A 22,871-nucleotide genomic window follows, 5' to 3' on the forward strand; every position below is an offset into this window, starting at 1 on the left:
GTTGGCAACCCAGCATTCCCCAAGCGCAGTGAGGCTGGTGCAAAATATCTGTCCTTATTAGGCAATTTCCTGTGCTAGAAGTCAGTACAGAAATGTCCTCCAGCCTATGGAATATAGTTTCATGCCACTTTAGTAGAAGCCTCTCTGTATAAAACACATGTTTAATATTTGCAGAAGCTACTTAAGCTATCTTTCAGTGTGCAGTGAATCAGATAGCATATCTTCCTTGCTCTGAATAGCCTTGTTAATAGACACACAATTTCCACAATTGCTTTTATCACCTATTATTCAATTACCCACTGTAAGATTTGTGTGTTCACTCCCTTCTCCTCTGTTTGCACTGAATTTTATCATCAGGGTGTTACTTGGCTTCTCTCCTTTTCCCCCAGGTGGTTTGATCACTTCCAGGCTGGTATCCAGGGGGAGACTTGAGAAGCACCTCAGAAACAGAAGTGGACTGTTAAGCAGCTTGCTTATTCCCAGGCTAAAGTCAAGAGTTCATGGTATGAATTAAGGAAGAATTAAATGCTTATGCATCAACTAATGCTAACGAAATCCAGTCTGAGGCTTAAAGAGTTAATATCCCATTATGGTCTTGATATTATCCCATTGCTAATATGGTTTTCTTGTGGAGTTCCTGAGGGTGGGGAATGAGAGGAACTTGTGAGTGGCCTCTGGTTTTACCAGTGTACAAGGGAGGAAGTCTGGAGTGGCTGAAATTCCCCTTGCACACAGATCCAGGTGAGTGGTAAGCAGGCTGCTTTTAAAAGCAGAACCTGTGGCACATGGGCATACACTGAAGGGGAACAAACTAGACAAAGAAACTTCACTTTTCCAAGACATTAGTAACTAACTGCAAAGCAAGAAGGCATGTTGCAGAATGAGAGCTCTCTCCCCTTGTAGCCAGGCCTCAACCCCTACATCCTGCCCCAAGCCCCACTCACCTCTGGCACTGCCAGAACCTGCATATGAAGGGCATTTGTTCAGCACAGCCAAATGCCAGCAGAGCACTGGGATAAAGAGAGGGGAGAAAATCAACTGAGCAGAGCTAACACAAAATGTCTACAAGGTATTTCTGCACGTGACGCTTTGAGTAGGAGTCTATAAATCTTATTCTCTATTCACTGTTGAAGGCACTCAGGACCTGAGGGAAGTAATTGTGAGAGACATGTAACACTTTCTCCTTTTCCCCATTCACTTTCTCCTTGCAGTTATTATAAAACAAAAGAGTTCACAAGAAACAAATAGGAGGACAAAGTATCTTTTACTGAATTTACTCTCGTGCAAAGCTGATGACAAAAGTCTCATGGGCATAACTTCAGTGTTTTGTAAAAACCCAAGGCTGTGTATTTGAAACAGCATACTCTTTTTTTTCCTACCTGCTAAGTATTGCCACATCATTTCAACACAGGACTATTATTAATGCAAGTCTACGCCATTGCTCTGGCCTCTCAGAAATTGTCAGGGCTGTGTCTATGATGTCTCATTAAACCTGAGAGCAGCAGCACCATGGTTCTGGTTCGTGTGCAGTGGGAAGCACAGAGCCTTCTCCCGGTGCTGCACTCATCCTCTCTCTTGCTGAAGGCAGGCTCTGGGCTGCTGATTATACAGCCAAGCACCTGTCCATGGCTGGGGCAGACTTCCTGCTGCAGTGCCGCAGCTCCCTGAAATGAGATGTATGCAAAACTCAAGTGTGATGTCACAGCGCACTGATAGACCCAGGGCCTATCTGCCTTCTACAGACATTTGATAAAATCAGGAACTTCGCATACAACTCGGGAAGAAGTGCACCTCCGAACCTATTAGGGCAAACTATGAAAACTTGTTAGGGTCCTCCTGTCCCGAGATCCACCACTGCTAAGGGACTTCACGGAGTCCGAGGATCTCACTTTTTTCTTGTTTTTTTTTTCTTTTCTCATTAGTTTTCCTTTTTTTTCCATCATTTTTTAAATATGATTTTTTGCAAGTCAGTTATTCTGGATGTTTGAAAACTGAATTAAGAAAAATTCACTCAGAAGTTGGCTGAATGTTGCAAGCTTGCAAGATGGAAGGATTTCCCCTTATTCCCCCTGTGAGTATATGGATTTATTTGTAATATGGATCATTAGGTTCAGTAGCAAAAGGCAGAGTAAACCAGGTTTTGTTATTTGAGAATATCTCTGGTTTCGTCTGTATTTGCAATGCCAGGAAGTTTGGCTTGGGTCAATATATAAAAATAGTGACAACACTGCAATGAAAGGGAAATTAACATTTCCTCCCTAAACTTGTATCTGATTTTGATCTCCATTTGTTTTCACAGATTAAATGTATGGTATGCTTGTACAGGGTGTTTATAACAAGTCAGTAAATCTCTCTTCTTCAGTGCCACCTATGTGATATAAAGGCCGTCTTTCTTCAGATTGTAATTCTTAATCATCTGAAGTCTCTGACATAGTTTATGTATTTAACTGCCTACTAATCTGTGAAAGAAGAGTTGTTGAATGTTGATTTACATATTGCAGATTTTAGAACTCTGTGTGTTCTTTTCAATGATGGCATTTCAGTTTTTAACCTAATCTTTTCTTGAATTTTCTTGAATTCACTGACTGTGAAAAAGCAACTGACTAATGGGGAAAAAAACCTACAGTCCTTATTTAAGTCTTTCAATGTTTTCCCTAACATATAAATTTTTCTGTGTGCCTATGGGGCATGTCTGTCCTTTCCTTAAATCTAAGCATCGTCGCACTGCTGTAATTCATCGTGCGGTGAGTTAAAAAATTATTATTTATGAAAAAAAATAATGTCACTAACCTGTTGTTCAGAAGCCAGGCTTAATGGGAAATCTCTAAAGAGACTGGGTACAAGAGCCCTTAATTAGATTTCATTAAGTTTGTAGAAGCTGAAGAGGTGTCAGATAAGGTGGTTGACTTGGCTTTTTATGTGGTAGATGGCTTACAGTAATTGCTATACATGTGTCAGATAACAGAGAGAGACAATGCAGATCCAAAGGGTTTTCAACAAAAACTTATATCAAGTTTTGGTTTTGTCTTGTCCCATTTAATGAAGACTAAAGACATTTCTAATCTTTCATCCAGAAAGATTGCCTTTGAATCCCTGTCATATTCAGAATTCATGATAACTGAAAGTATTTATCTTATTTGGGGGAGAACCCTTATTTTCTCAGTTTATCATCAATTCTCCTGAAATCACCTATCTACCCAAAGGGTGAGGAGACTCTAAAAATAATTCTTCTTTTTCTTAAATACACAAGATTTCCCAATGGGTCTCCTGTAAGTGCAACAGAATAGAAATTTGAATAGAAACGAGCTTAAAAAACACGTCTAGAGATTTCTCAGTAGGTTACTTGTTGGGCTTAACAAAAAAAAAATTATAAAGAAACACAAACCTTGTCTTTAGCTACCTCAGAAAACTGCATCTCCATTCAAAAAAAAAAAAAAACCCAATTGTTAATTTTCTGTCTATTTATTAACTCATAGTCAAGTTTTCTGCCTTTTTTTCCCCAGTTTTGAATTCCAGGACATATGTTGAATAACTTGAGTGAAAATCTAACACAGTTTGGCCCATATTCTAATTTGTGTTGCAGTTAATGTCTGAACTGTGTTCAGATGAGTGATACAACAGGCAGTGAAAACCCAATTGCATCTTACGGAAGCTCTTGATAGAGCAATTTGGGGGGTTTTTTTTGTTTTGTTTTGTGATTAAACTGCCAAAAAATTAATAATTTTGTGGTTTGTACTTTCAAAATGTCTTTAAGTGCACTTTGAGCACTGCCAGCTAGCATCCTACAAGTCTGTCTCCTGGGACTTTTTCAGTGGGGAGACACAAGCCTGTTTGTAGGCAGGGGTTGCAGCAACACTTCCCTCCTCCACCCTTCCCCGATCAGTTGAGGGTGGGTCAGTAACTGCTTTCTCTTGCCTGGGCTAGGAAATTCTTATCCCTCAGCTGGAAAACACTGTTTAAATTGTCTGGGAGCACTGCATCTTCCTCTGAAGATTAGAAATTTTGCGAGGAAAAGTTCTGCAGACTTGGTCTGTGTCTTACAGTGCGTGATAGAATTCAGTTGTGTTATGGGTCAAAGCATTATTAAGTCAAACACCTTTGCCTGAAAAGGGTTCCAGTTTTATATGAATCCTTAAGTAGCCACCTGTAGAAATCACAGCTTTGAATGAAGTATTTTTGCATGAGAGCAAAAATGCCCCACAGAAGTACTGTGTTCCACATAACTGCATTATCAACATGGTCCAGTGAGGCCGGCCCAATGAGTAATCATGCTAATATTTTTACTCATCTTTTCTAAAATAGTTATACTGTAATTTTTTTTCCAAGGAAATAAAGTTAATCTTGGCCTTAAAGCTTGTCTCAGCAACACATCACTGGAAATTGTCTGAAGTATTTTTGAATCACATGCCAGTGAATAGTTATATCAAGATAAAAAACAGATCAGCATTTAGTGATTTTACAATTCCCTGGAATCATCTGACAAAGTCTTGGGGAGTAACAAGATTTTCAGACTGCTATTCAGTTGAGTCCAATGTGTCTCTCTTAACCAATGCCAACTGAACTTTCTCTGGCTGGTTTTGTGGCTTTTCCCTTGAGTTTCAGGGCAAAGATTGAAGACTGAGGCCACTCTTCATTTATAGATGTCTGTGGCAGAAAGTATTGTTTGTTGACCTCTTACCTAAGGGTAGAATACTGTCTAGATAGTGCACTGCACCTCATGGCATGCATGCAAGGAGATACCAACTTTAGACCACAACTATGGGATCGTAACAAAGCTTTCAGTCATTCTTTTACATGGAAATAACCAATAGAACAAATGGCCATTGACATCAGTTAAATATTAAACATAAGCTATTCTTTGCTTTTTGTCAGGAGTAACAAAACAGTTCAGTGTCATGGAAGAGCTGTCAGTAAGATGATGAAATGGGTGTGGGTGGGGAGGTTCCAGAGAAGGACAGGGCAAGTGGGTAAAGACTGACACAAGAGGCAACAGCAAGACATGGTGAAACCTCTCTAATTAGAGAAAACATTTCTAAAGAAATTTTTCTTAAAAAAACCCAAAACAACAAACCACTCCCCAAAAAACCAGAAAGCAATTAAAAACATGTTATTGAAAATAGCCTTTCTAATAAATAGAGGGAAGTCTCCCACTTTCCCATAGGATAATCAGAGAGAATACATGCTGTTCTATGTCCTTTAACCACCATCTGCTTAAGCTGATGATAAGTAGACTCTTAAATATTTAATACATCTTGCCATGTTAGTTACTGTGCCCTTGAAGATCAGACACCAAGATAGAAGGCAGTGGCATTACAAGTCCTGTGTGGGACGGATGGATCCAGTTGCATGAGCTAACAAGGATATTCACACATGTATTTTATGAAAAGGATCACTGGACAGGAAACAAATCCAAGGACAAAAATTCCAAGGATCCACGATAAATAAATTTTAAGCTCCAGACTTTCAAACCAAAGTTTATAGTACCCCAATGCCCTATGTAAAATAATTTTTAGATGTTGGGTATCTGCAATTCACTCTGTAATCAGTCATATCTGTAAATATTACAGGAGTCATTGTTTTAAGAGTCTATTTAACACACCTCCCTTGAGCTCTGCTCATGGAATATGCATCTGAACTGTAAAAGTAGCTTTTGAATGGTAAAATACTTCATTCTCAGTTGTCAGACTGTGAGACACTATTGAAGTGGGGGGAGTTTGGAAACTGAGAGAGGACAACAAAGGAAAGCACAATTAGGAAAAGCCAAACATTCTTTTCCTTGCCTAAAATATGTATTTTTTATCTACTTTTGGACTGATGCATGGCCTTCCTGCCAAGCTATACTTCTGTAAAGATATGAGTGATAGATGCCTTGCTGTACCACTGGAAATTTTAGCAAATTAAGCCTATATTGACAGGATAGTGATTTCTTTCTAAATTAGTTTACTTTTGGCTAAACTGTTATCAGCATTTAAAACTTCAATGCATTTGGGTATTAACATCTTAATAATTTGTACCAGTTTCTAGTATCTCAGTTGAGAAGAAACAGAGATTTTTCTTTCAAACAATGTACATTTATATGACTTTTTAATGTCTGTTTTTCCTAACTAGTTTGATATGCATTTTCCATTTAGATGTTGACATTTCCCCTTTCACAGAATATCAATGCTTTCCTTTGAATTATAGTAATTTACAATATTAATTAAAATTTAGTTTTTAATTTATAATATAAATATTTAAAATTTTGAATATGAAGGCATAAGTTTATATATTTACCAGGAAGCATATATTTAGGGAAAGGAAATGAGGGAATGGGATGAACTAATTTGCAAAGATAATGAGAAGGAGAAATTCTATTCAGAACTTTATCCTAAAGAAAGAAAAACACAGTCTCATTACTTTATCTTGTCAGAGATCAGAGTACACCAAAGGTGGAAGGAATGAAGATGAGTAAATACATATAACCAGAGAGAACACCAAGAAAATACATGGAGAAAAAGCAGAAATGTTGAGGAGATACATGCTGTAATGACTTTTTCACCACCTCCCTGAAATCTGGAAAACATGTTATACTTCCTATTGTATGTCTGTGTGAATAAAGGGCAATTCTACTGTAATCACATAGATGTGGAAAGGGAGACTGTACCTACAGTAGAGCTCTGGAGACCAGAGAAGAGTCCCATCACTGCTATTCCTGTGTGGATGCAGTTAAAGGATGACTTGTCCCTTTTCCTTAGTCTTTCCCCTAGAAAACCTTTACTGTGGGTTATCATCTTGTCAAGATTTCCCCAAAGCAATTATCCACCACCACTGATTCTATTTGGAGCTTGTAGCCAGGTGATGGATTTTCTCCTGAGGCTTTAAATATTCCATGGGTCTGACTCCCAGTTAATGTGTGTGCTGAAGGTCACAAAGTATTAGACAATCTTACCAGTGCCTTTTGATGATGCACTCATAGAACACATGGCAGCTGCTAAGGATTTAACAAGTTTCCAAAGTAATTTCTGAAAATGTTTTGTTGGGGTGTTTTTGGTATGTGTTCTAGCATCTTAATCCTCAGAAAGGGACAATCTTTAAATCCCCACATTCCAACAGAATGAACCGAAAGAGTTAACCAGAAGAATTAAAGAAACCTGAAAAAAAAAGTTCTTTCCTTTTGCTAGCTGCTTATCTACCACCTCCATCTGGATTTTAGTGGCAGCTGCTACCTTAGGTTCCATTTCTCAAGCAGTCTAGGGGAGTAAGAAAAAGAGAAGCTGTCCTGTATTTCTGTCATGCTGTTACCACAGCTTAAGCTTAAAAAATGCAAATGTTCCAAAAATGTGACAGGCTCATGGAGGGAAAGGATTTGGGACATACAGATAGGCATACGAAATATAAACACAAGAAATACACTGATCATATAGTTATCATGTTATTCGAAATATTTGTCCTTCAAAGTTAGTTATGATGGAGTCATTGATAGAATTAAATGTTTCTATTAACACCTAGAAATACTAAAAGTAATTTCCTTCCCAAAATAAGGCAAGAAGGTGGTTGAGTTCTTTGCTGTTGACAGTGCAAGAATTTGTTTGGATTGGAAAGAAATACTGTAACAAACTTAATTGAATTAAGGTTTAACAAAACAGACACTGTTTTTCTCTAACTCTTATTCTGGAAATAAACAAGAAGAAACATTAGATTAAGCAACAAAATTGTGCACAACTAATAGTAAACAACCTTTATTGTGACAAAATAAGATCTTACTCCGTGTTTCAATTGGAATACTAGGCCTGAGGAGGAGGAGAAGTGGGCAAGTTAGCCTATGTCACCTGTTTTGAGAAGCTAGAGAAGACTTCAATTCTACAGCTAAGCATCCAACAGGTCACGACTCACTATTTGTCCCACATTTGGACTTTTAAAGTTTTCACTGTGTGTATCTAGAAGCCCTGTGCAGTTGATTTGAGGCAGCAAACATTTAGAGGTCCCCTTGGACAGTAACTGAGAAAGAAAATGTGTTTATGCCCTCTGTCAGTGTCACTACCCTCTGACAGATTCCCACCATTTACTCAGACCTTGTAGAAACAATATATTTAGGCAAGACAAGTTTCTGCTTTCTTTTTTGTGAATAGGAATAATAATAATAATCATCATTATCATCAATAAAAGAAAATGTCTGTTACTACCAAAGAAAATATTTGCACTTCTGCATAATATCTAAAACAACTCTAAAGCAGTATCCTCAGAAGGCTGGAGTGTGGGATACAAGGGATTTCTGTATTACAACTGGACAAGTTCTGCTACACAGGCTGGGTCTCTTTTCTACTGGGATAACTCTTTCCTTTTTCCCCAAAACCAGTGTTTGGCATCACACATTTTATTTCTGCTGATTCAATAATAACTTGAAATCTCCCCTTTCTTTCCCTAAGCAATATAAAATGGGTTGGCATCAGCCCTTCACTAACTATATGAATAATTTGAAAAGGATTTGTATAAACTTACTGTTCTAAAAATTCCTCTTCTTTTTACAGCCCTCTGAAGATATGGTACCCTATGAGTCAGACCTCTACCGACAGCCGCATGACTATTACCAGTATCTCAACAGTGATGGAGAGAGTCATGGTGGTAAGTCAAAAAATATCTCCTTGGAGCATAAAATCTCATGGGTTATCACAGGAAATGGATTTAGGACATACAAGAAAATAACAAATTTATTGCTGTGATCTATAATATATAGGAACATATTTTCCAATCAGGAACAAAAATTATTTTATTGATAATATAATAGTATTATATTATTTGTTCCAGTCCAGCAACTGCAACATGGTTTCTCTGAAAGAGCATTTTAAAAAGAACTCTATGATGCAAGGAGTTCCCAGGAAAGTGGGATCTCACTATCTCTATCCTTCATTATCTTTACTGTGGTTTTACATTCCTCTGCAGATCAAAAGCAGTCAGCTTGCTTCTCAACTTTTTAAAGCATGGATTTGCAACACTGTATTCCTCTTCTTGTGTTCCCATGTCCAACTCCCATTTCACTTAGGTCCTAGATAATCTATTTGTGCTTAGGTTTCTTTGGTATATAGCCTTTTTCAACTCCATATATTTTCCTCTTTCTTTTGATCTCTATTGCATGCTGCCACACCTAACTTTAACTTTCACTCTTCCCCCAGTACACCCAAGTACTTCCTGTCTCTAAATCTATGTAAAACTTCCTTGTAGCTGTTTGTACATAAACATAACTCAAGGTAAAAATGCTGTATGATTATTTATTACTTCAATTTATGTATGTGATTTCAAAGCCTTGGTGTCTATGTTTTAGTGTTGTCTGGGCACTGGACTCTAAATCAATGCAGAGGCGAGAGTCTTGCTTTGTGGATTTTATCTCCCGTGCAATACAATGGTCCAGCAAGAGCACCCTGGAAATACCAGAGTCAATATTGACTCAGGAAGGAAAAGCACCGTTCTACTCCATTAGTGGTGGCAGTCCCTGCAGGTTCTGGAGTTTCCCTGAAAGAATCCCACTGATATAGCAACCAGGCCCATTGCTGTTACAACTTAAGACATGAACTAATCATAGCACAGCACTGTTTTGTGGCAACAAAAGAGCAGTGAGTTACTGAGTAAGATGGCTCTGAGCGTTTAGCTGAAAGAGATTCCTACCTAAATTTGTTCTCTACACTTCATCCAGGAAGCACCTATGATATTCTTAACACCTGAAGACAAAGAATTAATTCAGTTTTTATAAGTTATCTCATGGCATCTGTCGAGTCTCATTAATCAAACCCAGCAAACTCCACATGGAAATTTAGGGTTTTTACATTATACCCCATACCTGTTTGCACACTCATAAAACAGGATAACATTGATTATCTCAGAAGGCAATTGTGACAATTAAACAATAAATATAAAATATGCCATGTAGGAAAAAGCACTGGGAAATAACTTTTCTGTCATTAAGTCTAGGCTACCTCAAGCAAAAACTTCCCTTTATCTTTCATAATTTTATCACCCCATCTGGTTCACTGCTCATTTTTCTACTGAAAGGCTGCTTCTAAGCTACATTTCTGAGCTCACTAGCATGATTTTACTCATCATGATGAACACAACAAATCCTGGATAGTGACCTGTATGGGTTATAACCTAAGCAGTACCTAAACATGCACTTTAAACAGAAATTTGTCTGTTCCTAAAGTTGTGCTGCACTTGTCCTAAAACCCCCGAAAACATTTTAACTCCTACAGTAAGTGCTTATGGAAGATGCAACCTAAACCCAGCCTGCACATTTCAATCAAATTTTAATTTATGAAAGCACCTGTAATATAGTTGGTTGTGTATAAATATCTGTGCTTTGTGCTGTCTTGAATTGCTCACAGTCCAAAACAGCAATCAACAACCAAAAAATACAGATGGAGACTAAAACCCACAAATTATTGTAGTTTCCATCTTTCTGATAAACACTGAAAAACCCAACTTTGGCTTTAATTTTGTTTACATGACAGAAGTATAAAGTCTTGACAATAGCCATACAGAAGAGCGGGAAAAGGATGCCACAAAGTACATTTATAAATATGTACTAAGTGTTCAGAACAAAGTGGATAAAGGCAAAATGATTGAAAAATTGAGGGGGAAAGGAATAAAAAGGTTCTGCAGTAACAGCAGTGAAAGGGACAAGAATCTGATTAGATAGGAGTATAAAAAGAAGAAACAAGAACAGAATTGCAAGAGAGTTCAGCTTGGGGTACAGTGAGATCACTGGCAATACATAAAAATAATTTTGCAGGTCTATTTAGTACCACTGTGCACCTCAATACTACCAGTTAATGCAAATAGATGCCACTAGACAGTATAATACTTTTGATCTTGCTGACAAGGGACTGTTAAAGAAATAGGAAAATTTCCTGAGGTGTCAGACTACCTCTTTCTCACTGCTAGAAAAATTACTTTGTGAAAGGGAGATGGCAATATCTTAATCTGTAGATTGGTGCTACATGCATTATCGTCCCTTTTCCTCAAATATAGTAGTGAAGGAAACCCTTACACCTTATTTACTATCCCTTACTTACTTATTTACACAAATAAGTAGTAAAGTCTACAAAAAATTTGTAGATCTGTTCCATTAGTGAGTAATATTTAGGAAATTATTTCCATTAAGTGAACATTGAAATTAACAAGCAAAACCACAGCATGATATGTTCATCAGCACAAGCATTGTGTGTGATTATTTTCTGCAGTGTAACCCTGTTTTAAATACTGTAATAAACACAGAGACACATTCATGCTGGACAGAAACTGCTTTGAGTGATCATGTATTAACCCATCACCCTACCCTGAGCTTGTAAGTCTGTAAGTGCAACAGCATATTTTGTAACACTAATGCAATCTTTGTAATTACAAAATTTCACTGCAGCTTTGTCTCTATGTTGTCACCAAAGGTTTAGTAAAAATCACTTTTTGTATGAAGTTGAGTGCTGACCCTTGTTCACTTCGTTGCTAGCCTCATGGAACTTTCCAGGTTTCATGATCTGGGATTTTATTTTTGTCCCACATCCTGGAGTAACGTGACCATTTAGGAATCTCAGCTTTGATTTTGTTAGCCCACATAGAAGTGGAGGAAAGTCCAAACATGTGAACCTTAGGCTTAAATGCTACAGGAAAAAGGGAAACAATTCCAAACTTCATTAAAAAATCACCTCCCTCCAAAGCTATTCTCATGATTCAATGGGGCCTGACCCATAGGCTTTTGAACATTTGGCATAATTGAAGTCATGAAGTTTGTAAAGTGAGAGCTAATGAGATTCTTACATTGTTTTAGGTAAGACTGGCGCTCGGCCCAGGACCACCGCACTCTTCTCAAGGGTGACTCTGTAGTGTCTGATCAAGACACTGAGTTTCCAGTGCCCTTCAATATTTTTCTCATTTCCTCTATGGCTTTTTTCCTTGACTTGCTTTTTCAGATGTGCAAATCACAGTGGGAGCTTGTGAGCTGTGCAGTGTGGGGCTGTGCAGAAGCCCTGTCCTGGGTCTCCCTGTGCTGGCAGGCGAGCCCAGCAGGAGCAGTGCCCCGAGGTGCGGGGCCGGGCTGGCAGCACAGCCCTGGCACCGCGGTGCCCGGCCGGGCAGAGCACGGCGCTCACAGAGCTCACACACTCCACGGCTGCCTCAGCGCTGCTGCACCCTTTGGCACTGCATCATGCACAGCCACCTCTTGCTCCACACTTATTACAAATACCTTCCTAGAACCTGTTTCATATTCTGACCACTGGTTGTACCATTATTCATCTATTAAAACAGGAGCAAAGCAACTTACAGGGATGAGAAGGTGCATGGGAACGTTCAGTCAGGTTTTCTCACTTGTGGAGTGAGGATCTACCTCCATGGTGAATACTGACACAATGCCTTTAGGTCAGCTATTGCTTCCCAACAGGTTAACATCCTCTGTCATGAGAGGGAGTTTAGAATTCATTATTGTCCTTCCTCTAACCTTTCACTACATACAAGACCAAAACAAACATAATCTCCATGCCTCTGTAAGAGAGAATTTTTTTCACATCCTCTTTCACTTCACATGAAATTTCTCATAATGACTCCATTGTGTAGGTATAGCTTGGCTTTTAATGATATTTTCCTTTACCCAAAGAACAGGCACTTTCTATTTCTAGAATTTTTATCTCCTATCTTTTTTCTTCCTTCCGCCATCATGTTTTAGAGAAAAGAACAAATTGGTATGTGTAACTGACATAATGCTAACAAAGAGCAAGTAAAGAGTTACTGGTAACTCAAATATCTGCAGATATTTAAATTTTTCTCTTTTAATTTTCATATGCAATAATTTAGCCAGGATGGTTAACTGCAGAAGGACTTGTGGGGACAAATTTGAAATTTCTCTTCTAATGTTACTAAACCAATATTGTTTTTCCTAAGGATTACTGGGAAACTATAGATATTTTGGAAAGAATAAGGACTTTGCTCCCTATCACAACTTGAACATTTGGACATAAGTTTGTGCTGAAGTAATTTCTGACATAGATTTTTTGGTAGTGTAATACTATGACGTCACTACTTTAAATCCTATATGCTGTGTTAATAGCACTATTTCATTACTTTATTTTTACAACAGCATCTAATTCCATAAAAAAGAAATTTAGAAACTAATATGATAATTACTAATTAGTTATTAGCATGAATATGCATAAATAGTGTTCCATAGGCTAATTAATTTGCCAAGGGAAAAGTTAAAACATTTCAGAAGCCACAGTAACCTTGTCATAGGTTCCAAAGAACTAAGAGGTATCTCAAAGTATAAAGACATTACTGATAAAAAATATTTTTAAATTATCAGAAGTAGACCACCTTGAGGGTACACAGATACTCATGACTTTGCTGCTAGTAAGACATTCCACCTGCCATGGACAGCCTCAGAGACTTTTTCCTGGGCTTTGTCATCCTCCCAGTTATGCACTGATCTCAATTGCTGTTGTGGATTATCAGTGACAAGGGATCTTTGGGAATATACATTGCCCTCTGACAGAGCACCTTCCACACAACAGGCAGAGCCACATCACTCTAAGGAACAGGAGTTTAGATTATTCCTGGGATGTATTCTCAACAATTTTATATGCAGGGCTGCCCATGGTATATGGGACCTCAAGAGCTGCCTCTACTTAGAGAAATCTGCACTATTTTAACCTAGAGAAAACATGAGTTAGTGTGGCTCAGTCTCCCAACTAAATGGAAAGGTTTCACACTGAAAGTCCTCAAAGCTTCCTACTAGGACACAGCCTTAGGTAAATGATGCATTTCAACTCACACACTGCTGTTTCCTTGCAGTAGGTTTTGCAGTAGATGTGGATATAAAAACACCTGAGTGCTTTGCATCCATGAACCCCACTTCTTTACACTAGAAACTGAAATTTTTGTCTTGAAGTGCAACATGAAGAAGTGCTACTGTGCACTGTAATTATCTTAGGGCTATAAAATCCATACAGAGCCCATAGAAAGTGCCATACAACAAAGTGAAGAAATGACAAAGTAATGCAGCAGCTCCCTGGATACTTTTATAAGCACATTTCCACCCCTTTCTCATGCAGTGAAGAGGTTTATTCATGAATCAGAAAAGCAGAAAGAACAAAAAAGTAAGTGCTGGTGTCATAAATGATCTCATAGAGCCTCCAACAAAAATTCTACTGGCCTGAGCACAAAGGCAGCTGAAAGAGCTTACAGCTTCTCAGGTACGAGTGTGCTTGGTGTAAACTTATCACTGGGTTCACTCCAAAGGCAGCCACATTCAAAGTCCCTCCCTTGGATTGAGAAAAAGAACTAACTTGATATTTAAGATAAATATTCGTAGCACATTAATATCCAGATGTCATGCACAATAACATATATTGCAGAACAATTGTTCCTCTATAAATTTAACTACATTTAGAGGAACAAGTTCAATTCTGTTCATTGTGTTATTGGAAGGATGTCAACAGCTGGGAGGGAGCTTGGAGAAGTGTACAAGTGTGAGTAGGGGGATGAATATGCTGATTTACACTGAAAGACCCAGAGCTGATGCTAGCTTAAGGGATGAAGAAAAGTAGATTGTAAGACTACATGACAGTAATGTGAAAACATGTAAAGGAGAGGACAGAAATTTTAAAAATAATTTAATAAGGGAAGAGAATGTGGAATAGTAAGATATAAATTAGAACTGTTACACAGAATATCATAAAGAAATTTCAGCCATACATAAAGTGATACACAAAAAGATGAATCCTGGAAAATTAGTTCCAAGCTCAGTCACAGCAGAGGATGCAGTACTGACACTGATTTTAAAAACAGGTTGCACATAGATATGTGCAGAATTATGTATGCAGCTATTGTATATGAGAAATCAGAATTACTTCCCATTTCTTGCAGAAAATTTAAAATTTTGAGCAGCAAATATGACATTCTAAAAAGTTGAAGGTTTATGTTGAACTAAAAAATCCAGAAATCTAGAACTGAGAATAATATGGAATTTCATTTCAAAGATAAATGATCAGGAAACATTATAGTGGTTATTTAAGTACTTCTTTATATTTTTTTTAAACTCCAAATTATCACAGAAATTTCAATTGTACTAAAGAGATAAAAAAGGTAGAGAAAGAATCTGCATTAGAATTCAGCCTTCCTGTATACAGTGTACACCAGATTTCCAAGTGTTTATCCTTTTATTCTCTAGTCTTGGTACTTAAAAATGTGTGATATAGCAAAACAGCAGGAAGTGACTTTTCGGCAGCATTCCTGAAATTTTGCTAGCATAGTAAAATAAAGTCTAAAGATAGCTGCAGAATAATCTTTACATTTTTTCCACCTCCTCATTTCCATGCCATGAGGAAGAGTGTAATAAGAATATGACAGTGTGTAAATCAGTAGAATTTGTTGTCTTAAGAATGACAATGTTTTGAAACTTGTTATGGTCCCTTCTTGAGACAGGTGCCAACATTAACATCTTCTGCATCTTGTGTTAAATTATCATTTAAATCCATCTCACTATCTGAGAGTATTTTCCTACTAAAAGTGGCCTAAGTAATACTTCCCAGTCACAGGAATTTAGGAGATTAGGAAAAGAAACTTTGCAGGGATCTATAGAAATTGTCACCAGAGACAAACAGGTCAACAGGAGTGGTTTGGAGAGGGCAGAAAGGGCTGTGACAGGAGTGAGAATCCATGAAAGCCAGGTAAATGCCATGTTTTTTCATCTTGCTGTGATGGACAATCTATTTTTACTTTCTTTAGATCATTATTGGGAATATCATCCACACCACATGCACAGTGAATTTGAGACCTTTGGAGACAACCATTTCACAGAGCTGCAGAGTGTGCAGCCTCCCCAGCTGCAGCAGCTCTACAGGCACATGGAGATCGAGCAAATGCACGTCCTGGATTCTGCAATCCCAACCACACACATCGGACTCAACCATCAGGTATGGGCACCAACCGTGCTCAGAACTTCAGATTAATTAATGGTAAAGAAAAGAATACATTGGGAATGCATACTATGAAGTGAAAGAAATTTCTGGAATAAGTTACTCAGCTTCTTAGGGGATGTAATGTCTTCATTCTCAGGACTAATGTATTTTAAACATTCTTTTTGCCAATGAGAAATTATGCTCCTCACACTGTCTAAAATAAGAACTGCATTTTGTGGAGGTGTTTGGAATTTCAATTTTTGTTTCATTTGGAATGAAGATCAACTGGTTTGCAATTCTGCAGATGAACTGGAGGTGAGAAACTTTGTATCATCATAGCAAGGGTACCCAGGGCTATTAAGAAGTAATTCTGAGCTTTGAAGTAGTAGTAAAGTTTTAAATATTTCCAAGGAACCCTGAAAATTTTATATGACTTGTATGAGAAATGCCAACAAAGACGAGTCTCTGACAATTCCACCACAGGCTGAGGAGACCCTACTTGTCCTTCTATCTGAGTAAATAAGTCACAAGCCAAAACACACTGTCTTGTCTTTGCTCAGATTTTAGATTAAGCCAGGCATTTCCCTGTAAAAAAAAAAATATACTCTACTATGCAGTAGTCACCAAAGCACGAGGGAATTCTCGCTGAACCTGAAATTACAAGGTGTTCCATCATACTGCAAAGATAGTAAGCACAGCAGATGTGGAAATCACTCTTGATCCTACAAGAGTATGCCCAAAGTTATTACTGGGGGCGGTAAAAAAGCTGGAAGATCTTGTGCTAAAGTGTTCCCCAATGTACATGAAATGTCCTAAATGCTAGACAGAGTAGAACTGAAGTCAGAGAAAAGAGTGTTTGCTGATTACAGTGCTGCATGTAACAGTACCCTTGCTGAAACTTTGTGAGAAAAAAATGCATGCATGGGCTTGGCATTTTGGGTTTCTCTGCTCAAAGCAAACCAAAATTGGATGTTAATACTGTATTAATCAAAAAGAAAGAAGAGAAAAAATAGAATGAGTAAGTTAACACTGACAACAGGAAACTGCAAGCCATCAAAAAAATCAGGAATAGAATTTAAGATGTAGATACAAACAAAGAATTAGGAACAGAAAGTTAGAAATATAAAAAATGCATCGTGGAACAGCAGCCTGTGGGAAGCTTCAAGTTGTTTCAGTTGCTCATTGCAACTGCTAATACCTAATGACCAACCATGACCTCTGGCCAAGGGCAAAGGAGGAAAATAAGCCCCTTTAGGGGTGTCTTTGGAAGCACAACCAAAAGGCAAGAGAGGCCACTTCTGCTTACCCACATTCATTCTTCTCAGCTATGGTCTTTCATTTCAGGATGAAAGGCAGGGAAGTAATTTTGTTGCAACTTTTGATAAAGAGCACGGTGATCTCCCTGCCCCACACCCTACCAAGCTGTAGATGTTAGTGCGCAGAATTCACCACTACCCTTCTTTTCCTTACCAGCAGGGGATCTTTGGCTTTTTACTTTATTTTACTTTTATTCCTAGAATAAAAGGAATATTGAGCTAGAATAGCTCATACAAATAGTACTTGGCATGCTCTGACGTTCAGCTTCTGGTGCATCTCAGTCACAGTCCCAGGCAAAGAAACAAGCAAGAAGCAAGTTTTAATCCTCCTCTAATTTGCTAGTTTTTAACTAGTATGCTTTTCCTGCAATATCAGGGTTACTGTTTGCAGTAAAGTAGGAAGGTGCAAAGATATTTCTTCAATTTTCTGTGGATATCACATTGCTTTGTGAAATTAAATTTGAAGTTTAACATATTCATGAACAAGATTTGTTTGAAATTTTGTTAGCCTGCCAACAGGGACCTCAGAAATACTAAAATGAGAAAAAAAAATTCATTCTGAAGGAAGAATGAAAGAGAAGGTTGGAAAGCCCTGAGAAGAACTTTTAGAAAGAGGAAAATCACATGTAGGGGCCACAGACCCTGGGAAAACATCAGAATATGGAAAGTAGCTAGTAGTTCCTTAAGTTTTCTCTCTCCAGAGCTGCATTAGTAACCTGGCTCTTTAAAGCACATAGGTCGGTCCTCTGTGACTCTGTCCCAAAACTGTGTGACACTGTATTGACTGCCCTTGTTGAATTTCAGGTGCAGAGGAAGTGTAAGCAAAGGTACAGCAGTCAGGGACAGTGGGGACAGGGTGGGGAAAGCTCACTCAACTCCCCAGGCTGGCCTCTGCAAGACACCGTGTCCCCCCCACTGTCCCACTGAGCTCCAGAGAAGCAGTTCCTTACTCCCGTATGACCTCCCAAAGCACTCCAGGTTTCCACAGCCCTTTTCTCAAGGGCACCAATCTCTGTTGCTCTCCCCTGTAGGACCCTGTCCCACCTCCTCATTCCCCTTCCCCCATGGCACATTCTCTCCCTTCCTTTCCACCCCAGAGCTGCAGCTTTTAACTGTAAGAAGCTGAAGGTGGCTGTGGTGAGGGCTGAAGTTTCAGTCCTGGGGATCTGACAGGAAGCTTACAGGGGCTCTTGCCCAATCCTGCCCTTCCTGCCAGATCGGCTGCAGCCAATGTGCCAGCTCATTAACTGCCAGCTGCAGTGCCCACGCAGCCTTGGCACACGCCTTATTGGGACACTTCCAGGTGGTGCAAAACTCCCAAAAAGCCCCGCTCGACCAAAGCCAGCACAGGGCGAGTGACTCATGAACACCCACTGCCCACCCAGCACCTGAGGTCCCCTGGGGAGGGCATCAGGCTCAAAACATCCCTCTCTGGTGAAGGAGAAGAGCAGTGCAAAAGGAGTTCACTTTCAAGGACTATCATCTGTCCCATTTCATGAAAGCTGCATAAGATATGCTGCTGGGTTTGGGGAATGTTGGTTGGGTTTTTTTAATGTAGGGACTGGGTTCTTATTCCCTGGCCCTCAGACTGACCTGTTTGACATTATTAAATAAGAAGATGCAATAATCTGTGCCAACTGGTCATGTTTCCTAGCAAACCAGACCACAAGTGAGAATTTACAGAGCTGAGGTATATTCCACACTGCTTCTGACAACACCTCTATATAAGGGCAAGAGAATTTAACACAAAAACTGGCTTGCTAGCTTTGCAGATGAGAAATTCCCCCCTAATGGGGAATTTTCAGATAGCCATTTGGGAAAAGAGAGTATGGGCTGATATGATATATCCTTATCTTAGTGTTAAGGCTACTCCTCTCCTCATGGGGGAAGTTTATGAGAGAAAGCTGACGGATCAGTACAATCCCATCTCCAAATTTGGATGCAGTCCCATAGGGTTTTGGTGCCATCAGGAGGTACTGTGCCTGAGAAAGGAACAGGACAACAGAGCCAAGGCCAGCCATGATAGGGCAGAACTGTTCATCCCTTTCAAATTCAGCTCCAGATGGTCTGCATTAGGAAAAAAGTTGTTCTGAAAAGCAGTTTCATTCTGGGGATAGACAACCAGGATCAGAAGCTCATTAGGAAGAAAGCAAGCTTTGGGGAGATATGGGAAAGAGGGACAGTGCTACTTGCATAGGATATAAGGTATGAGAAAGTTTGGCATTTACGTTACTCATTCTTCCCTCTGGTAAAGGTGCATCATTGTACATGTGTGTTGTCTGTTATCTGAAAGAGTTTCTTAATAGGATGGTATTTATTATAAATGTCAACAACTAAGTCACTCAGTATTACACTAAACATTTTCCCATACCTCTAACTTTCTTCCTGCTTTCTCTGTGCCTCTCTTCATTACATTTCCTTTTTTAATCGTGATGTCCTACTCTGTGTCACTGCTTTCTCCCTCTGCTGCTCTGTTCTCCAAAGGTGTCCTATTTGCCCCGGATGTACTTCTCTCCACCTCAGCCCAGCTCTGATGAGGAGGACATAGAAAGGCAGAGCCCCCCCTTGGAGGTTTCAGATGGGGAGAATGATGGTGTGGAGCCTGGGCCTGGAATTATGCATGGAGAAACAGGTCAGTGAAAACAGAAGGATTTTGTCAAGCTATGAACTGAGCAGGTGTTTTATTACCATGAGGATAATGAATGAAACTGTAGAACTGCTGTGCTAGTATTTTATGCCATTTCCAAAGCTTTTCTTTCCCTGACTCATTGCACTCTCCTGTCCTCTGAATCTCACAACCATAACTATCTCAAACCTCATTTCTTAATGTACTCCCTTGCCTCCTTTGGCTTTGTCTATTCAGGCTTCCTAAATGGAAATGGCTTTTGCCATTTCTACTCCAATTTCTAAAAACAGCCAGGAAAACCAAGACAAGAAAGTCAAAGAAGAACCAATTAAAAAAAAAAATTTAGCTCTCTTTGCTCAGTATCTGAGAGTCACATTCTGTATAACCTACCAAAATTAGGTCTAAGTTAATTTTGAATTAGCAATGTTTTTCAATTAGCTTCAAATTAGCAAATGAATTTCAGAAGTTTAGCCATTGGAATTATTCTTGCTTTTCCTTCTTGGTATATAAACCCACATTTTTTCCTCACACAGTTATATTGTCTACTGTTATAAATGCTGCAAACTGAAGTTATGTCTCCCAAGCTAGCTGGAATACTTAGGTACTTTCTGCTGTTTCTCCAGGAACTACACACAAATACTAATGCTCCACTGACTTTCTTCTTTGACTCTCACACAGGCAGCAAGAAAAAGATACGTCTGTATCAGTTCCTTCTGGACCTTCTTCGCAGTGGGGACATGAAGGACAGCATTTGGTGGGTGGACAAGGAGAAAGGTACTTTCCAGTTCTCCTCCAAACACAAAGAAGCATTGGCGCATCGCTGGGGCATCCAGAAAGGCAACCGCAAGAAAATGACCTACCAGAAGATGGCACGGGCTTTGAGAAACTATGGCAAGACAGGGGAGGTCAAGAAAGTTAAGAAGAAGTTGACCTACCAGTTTAGTGGAGAGGTGATGGGAAGGGGGGCCGCTGATAGGAAGCATTATCCTCACTGAGGCCATGGGACCCTAAGCAAGAAAAATATTGAGAGCTCCTGGCTGGATTCCAGCAGAGGAGATGGACACATCTTTCTCTTTGCTTCCTGTGCCCCCTTCTCTGCCCTTAAACAGCCTTTATCATCAGATGTTTCTGGTACGAATCCCCTTCTTCAGCATCTGAGAATCCCAATCATGACAGAATTCTTTGCTTCCATCCTCCAAGCTGGACAGAGTTGGGAAATTCAAACAATGTACAAATATATTGTCAGGAAAGATTTTTTTTCTTCATTTTTCCTCCTTTTTTTTTGTTGTTTTGATTGTATTGTAACTAAAGAATACAGCCAATGAAGTTTTGCCTCCAGAGGTGGTGCTGTGTCACCCACAGTGACACCGCGTTAGCTTCCAGCTTTTAAACTAGCATTAATACAGGCTCTGCCGCAGCTCTCAGAGCTAGAGAGAAGTTTGCAGATCTTGGAATGAGACTTGTTCTTTTAAATAGTAATAACATGTACATATTTAATAAAATTAGGTATAATGAAGTTTTGATGTTTGCATAATAAATGATTACTTCACAAACACATGTCACGCATTCAGTTATGCAGATACAGCTCCTGTGTGGTGTCTGAACAAAAGGTGCACTGGGCTGTAGGCCCTTATCCATCTGTAGCAACTTTTTAATTTACCTGGAAACATCATCAGTGGCGTCAAACTCGGTAACAAATGTTACAAGGTGAAATACATTATTATGAAAGAGACTGCAGTATTGAAGGAAATTTAAAAATACATATTTGTATATATTTCTCACTATTTTTTCCTGTGCAAAAACCCTGTTGAACATTTTCTGGTCACATATGCCAAGAATTGCATTTTTATCCCCATACCATTTAGAATGTATCAATTTACCATGTTCTTTTGCAGTTTTACTTATTTTCCTGCTCCTGTTCTTTTGTCTTCCTTTCCCCCACAGTGATACCTTGATTCTCGCTCATGAATCTTTCTTGGAAGTAAGTTGTGTTTAATCATGTTTTTGCGGAATTCCAGTACAAAAGAGTTTCAAGATTTTAACTGTGGATTTTAAGCCCTACTGTAAAACAATTAATAGTAACTAATAACAACTGTAAAGAGAACACTCAAAATGCAAAATAAATGATAATTCAATACCTGAAACATCATGGTAAATTTACCCAGTACATCTAAGCACAGAAATTAAATCTAAATTCAAGCAACAGTAAGAAAATTAGCACTTCAAGTTTTAACATTATTTAACATATCTCAACTGTTTCAATCACTCAAAAATCAGGACTTTCCCAAAATAGATGAGGTGAAATGAGGCAGATAGAGAATGAAGAGAAGGAATTTTTTTAGCAATATTGAAATGCAGTACAACATGCCAAATATCACTAAATAATCTGAAATTTTTCAGAGTTTGCTCCTCACTGAAATCAGAAATAGTTGAAGTGATGAGCTTCTTACAGACCTGAGTTCTCAAAACTATATCTAAAAACAGTCATTGTTATCTGCACTAACAATCTCACTGTGGAAGTGAAAATGAAAATCTGGTGGCATCATGGCCTACAGTGTCTCTTTGGAGCCAAACAAGAAAGAAGCTCCTGGTTAAAAAACATCCCGAAGTACTACTTCCCAATTTTTATTCCCTGTTTATGAACTTGATAAATACATCAGTCAGTGCCAAAAATTAGCTGAGAGTTATCTTTCATGCCTCTAAAAATCTTGTAATCCAACTTTTAGTTACTGTGCTTTGAGGATCATTTTTCATTCACTTAGAGTTAGGATGAGTCAAATTAAGAAGACATTTTATTTCTAAAATTGTACTGGAAGGATTTACTTCCTATAGGAAGTACTGTAATACTCACCGAATTAGACTTGGATAATTCCATCTGCATCCATTTTGAAGTTTCAGGATGGAAGCTGTTGAAGGCAGCTCTCAGAAGACTAGAGCACCCAACACTGACACAATTAAGGTTCCTTCTTGCTGAGCTACATACTCAGGACTTCTCTGCTTGGTACTGATGATGTT

At 38.8% G+C, this 22,871-nt stretch overlaps 1 protein-coding gene across 1 annotated transcript; it reads left to right on the forward strand.

Annotated features, from left to right (window-relative positions):
• Positions 1 to 1,762: 1,762 nt before the first annotated feature.
• SPI1 (Spi-1 proto-oncogene) lies at positions 1,763 to 21,411 on the forward strand. Its single transcript, XM_058807079.1, has 5 exons — positions 1,763 to 2,071; positions 8,508 to 8,601; positions 15,742 to 15,929; positions 19,715 to 19,862; positions 20,535 to 21,411. The coding sequence occupies exons 1-5, from the start codon at positions 2,027 to 2,029 to the stop codon at positions 20,849 to 20,851; spliced, it is 792 nt and encodes a 263-aa protein (XP_058663062.1). The 5' UTR covers positions 1,763 to 2,026; the 3' UTR covers positions 20,852 to 21,411.
• The last annotated feature ends 1,460 nt before the right edge of the window (positions 21,412 to 22,871 follow it).

This window comes from Ammospiza caudacuta, chromosome 6 (genome assembly GCF_027887145.1).
Source record: "Ammospiza caudacuta isolate bAmmCau1 chromosome 6, bAmmCau1.pri, whole genome shotgun sequence".
Classification (NCBI taxonomy): Eukaryota; Metazoa; Chordata; class Aves; order Passeriformes; family Passerellidae; genus Ammospiza; species Ammospiza caudacuta.